Raw genomic sequence first — 4,116 nt, 5'->3', positions numbered from 1 at the left:
TCTCAATGGACAATTTTGTGTTCCAACGTTTTCAGGCCAAAGGTCTTTATTGGGGGCAGATAAAACAGAAGCCAAAGAATCTTTCAGCAGATCAGCCTTCTATTTGTCTGAGGCTCCTCACTTCCACCCACCCGACCACCATCAGTACACATCCTCTGCCTTCAGAGCACTCATTCTTTCCTCCAAAACTGACAGAAACTACACCCTCTCCATTGTCTGGAACATTCCTAATTAGTCTCAGCTGTGTCTGGGATTCCTGGTCTCAGTGAAATTGCCCTCCCAGAACTGACCCTTCCTTCTATGTCTTTCTTGTGGCCAGGGAATTTCCCAGACCCTCTTGTAGAGATTCCGGGAATGATCTTGGACTATGTACCTTCGTGGGGGAAAGGGTTGTTTTGAGGATTCTGTAACCTTTTGGGGGGAATTTTTATTTTCCTTCACTGAATTCTACTATTGAGGACTTACATTCATTCCTCCTACCATTTAGATTAACTGAAACATGTCTTCCATTAATATAAGCCTCATCTGACTTAAATATGATGCATGGAATCATAGTTTTAAGAGAGGACTATTTCACATCCCTCACCTAAGAGTCCAAGAAGGATTTTCAGCTTCCCAAAGACATTTCACTATTTGTGGAAAAGATTCCACTACCTAACCATATGAGTAAGGATTTCCTTAACCTAGATTCTTGGTTGTCTTTGGGTTACGTCACCTGCTTTTCCCCTATTAATCTAATGCAACGTCTTTAAAATGAAAGCTTTCAGTTCTGTGAAGGTAGGATCCTGCAAATTCAATGTTTAAATCTGTAAATTTCTCCAAGGAGTTTATGGAACTCGGGACAGGCTGACTCTTTAGGAAACCATCAGTGAATCAGTAACCTTGACCAAGCAGCTACTATGTTCTATTTTCTGGGCCAGGTACTAGAGATACTCAGATGGGTCTCTCTTTCAATCCCTGCCTAAGAGCACCCCTGTTTCTCCAGCCCTAGTGTCCCTTATTCTACCCTTGGTAATCCCAAATTTCTTTAGTGAGGCTCAAACTTGAGATCACCAAGTTCAGTATAGACCAGAGCTTCATTCACAGAATGTCTCATACAGTAATTAGTCATCATTTATTAAATTCTAATTTTTAAGGAATTATTTTCTTCAGCAAGCTTTTGTACTTCCTTTCCCCTTTTGTCAGTCCTATGGTTTTTTTTGGAATTCTTTTGCTCTGCACATTTTTGTGTATCTTCTGCCATGCAATGGACTCTTTTACTTACTATTTTTTTCTACTACTCTCCTTTATTTCCCCAGTATTTCTTCTAGTTCTCTAATTTGTTAAATCTATTCTAAGCTCTTCTAGGAATTCCTGTTGGACCTGAGACCAAATTAGATTTTTCCTTGAAGCCTTGCATATTGCCCTTTTGATGCTATTGTCCTCACCTAAGTTGATGCCTTGACGCTTCCTATTACAAGAATCTCTTTCTATACTCAAGGTTTTTTGTTTGTTTGCTCATATATTCTGCCTTTTTGGGACATGGTGTTTTTAAAGGAGAGCTAGGCTCTGATTGTGCACTGCTCTAAGCTTTTAGTGTTGGGGCTTTGGGTCTTGCTGCTGTCCTTCCCTGGCAATCTGGGCTAAGCTGCCTGCTATCTCTGGAGGGCAGAATTCCCTGGTGGTTTGGCAGTGGGATGTCCCTGTGGGTCTGACCTGGGACTGGGCTTAGCTATTTACCTGCAAGGGTTGCACTGGAAACACAGGCTTATTTGTCCAGTCCCACTTCACTCCTGGTGATCACTGGGGTCAAGGCCTCCCTGGTGGCTTCTGGTAAGGGTAGGCTCATTGGGGTGTGGCCTTGTGAGCTGCACAGATTGCTCCCTTTACTGGGAGACTGCTGAATTGCAGGAGGGTGAATTGCCCCAGACTTGCAGCCTTACTTGCAGGCCTCCTGCTGTGGACGCTGCTGGTTCTGCTCTTAGACCCTCTTCTCCTACCAGCCCAGTGTGATAAACCTTTTCTGCCTGGCTGCTAAGCTGCTTCCCTGCTCCTAGATCAGACTGAGTCAGTTTTTTTACTTCTTTTGGAGGGAACTTGGGGAGGACTTCAGAGGGTTCCTCTTCTCCAACCTGGCACCAAAATAGCCTCCAAAGCTTGGAAGAGGCCAAAAGAGCCCTTCAGGGGGGCAGCACAACTCAAAGGATGAGAGGGAAGCATGTGGAGGCAGGGAAAGAGGAAGCAGGTGAGGGTCTGAGGAACGGGAGACTTAGAGGGAGAGGGTCATTGGGGAAGGGTTTCCCAGGGAGAAGAGCAGGGAGGGAGAAGGGGAGGAAGGGGCCAGAAAGTGAAGTTGTTTCTGTCCTGTGCTCACCAAGCACCTCTCTCGAGCCTAGAGGTGAAGGCACAGGGGGAGAAGGCCTGGTAGGGTTTTTGTCTCACTTCCCCCTCAGTCTGTGTCACTGTGTTTAACACTACTACTCCACTGCCCACAGTAATAATCAGCCTCATCCTCAGCCTGCAGCCCAGAGATGGTCAGGGTGGCTGTGTTCCCTGACTTGGCACCAGAGAACCTGTCAGGGATCCCCGAGGGCCTTCTGTTAACATTATATATCACCAGCTTAGGGGCCTGACCAGGTTTCTGCTGGAGCCAGTTTACATAATTGCCAAGAGTTCCATCCCCAGCACAGGAGATGGAGGCTGTCTCTCCCAGGCTTTTGGACAATGACGGAGGCTGAGTCAGCACTAAGGAGGCCCCAGAACCTGCAAGGCAAGGAAAGAAGAAATTGGTCACAGGCAGGGGTCTCTTTCCCTCAAGGGGATACTGACCCCTGAAGCAGCTTGAGGATGAGCTCCAGTCAGTAGTATTCCTGACCTCAGACACTGTGGGGCCTGAGTCAGAGGGAGGAGTCCCTGGGCAACCTCACCTGTGTAGACGGTCAGGAGGGAGAACAGCAGAGAAATCCAAGCCATGGTTAAGAGCCTCTTTGTCCTAAGGATCCCCAGATGGGGCTGGGCTCCCCCAGGGCTCACTTAAGACCAGCCCTGCTGGGAGGAGGCCCCCACATGCAAATCTGCTCCTGCTCTGGACACCTGAAAGAGGGGCCTCAGGTGGTGACTGACTGACTCTGTGGGTTCCTGAGGCAGAGGGGGCAGGTCCTTTCTCTGGCAGGGGAGGGTAATAAAAGCCCCTGAGGTAATTTCCTCCTCTGAGATTCTGGGATTCTTGGAGTCAGGTTCCTTCCTACTCAGGACTATGTATGATGCTGCAGGACCTTGTCACAGTAACTGAACTGGTTTGTCCTCCTACACCTTCCCTGTACCCTGGAGCCTTCTCCCCATGGACCCGCCCCCATGCTGCCCCTTCCCCCATTGGTGAGTTCCCCCAGGCACTGCTTGGGGACAGCCAGACTTCCTCCCCTCCAGATGTGGTTGGGACTCTGGAGGATTCAGGAGCATAGGGAGTGGGGTCTTCTCTCCCCCATGACTGTGGTCTCCTTTCAGTAGGTGTTTTCCAATTAGGATGTGAGCTCCATCAAGACAGGGACTCTATTTATCTGCACTGGAATCCCTAGCCCTAAGCACAGGGCCTGACACAGGAAGAGATTAAGAAATACCTGTTGCCTTGCCTGGCCTCTAATCCAGAGCTGCCTCATGACCATCCAAAGGAAGAGTTGTAACAGTGAGTGGGCCCAGTTTCTGCCCCTATGTCTCTGGGACTTCTGCTGCTCAGGCCTCCCAAGAGGTGGAAGGAAGTCAGGCACTTCCTCACTCTGGGACCCACTTCTCCATTGGTAAAATGCGGGCAATTGGACCGAAGGATCTCTAACTTCCCTAACATCTCTGGTCTTAAATGGTCAAGCCCAAAAGTTCTGTTTTCATCTGGAATTCACCACAGACTCCAAACACTGAGGCCCTTAGGGAGCCAAAATTAAAGGCCTAAGGTATTTGGGAAGTGTCTCCTAAAAAGGTGGGGCATTGGGAGGGGTAACTCTGCATCTGTCCCCAACTCAGGAGGTGGGACTGGTACGGCAGGGCCAGCTGCGCCTCCCCCAGGACACAGGGCAGGAGACCAGGAGCTCAGGGGCCAAGAGCACCAGGGGGTGCTGACAGCCCGACTCCGAGCTTCCAAGGACC

The 4,116-nt window shown here is 49.2% G+C and overlaps 1 gene segment (V, D, J or C); it reads right to left on the bottom strand.

Annotated features, from left to right (window-relative positions):
* Positions 1-2,413: 2,413 nt before the first annotated feature.
* Positions 2,414-2,997, bottom strand: LOC140498880 (immunoglobulin lambda variable 3-25-like). The segment is given in 2 exon segments: positions 2,414-2,742; positions 2,907-2,997. Coding segments are annotated over 2 exon segments (360 nt in total).
* Positions 2,998-4,116: the final 1,119 nt, after the last annotated feature.

The sequence above is a fragment of the Notamacropus eugenii genome, chromosome 4 (assembly GCF_028372415.1).
Source record: "Notamacropus eugenii isolate mMacEug1 chromosome 4, mMacEug1.pri_v2, whole genome shotgun sequence".
In the NCBI taxonomy this organism is placed as follows: Eukaryota; Metazoa; Chordata; class Mammalia; order Diprotodontia; family Macropodidae; genus Notamacropus; species Notamacropus eugenii.
The sequence above is the reverse complement of the archived record's forward strand: the minus strand, read 5'-3'. Positions and strand labels throughout refer to the sequence as shown.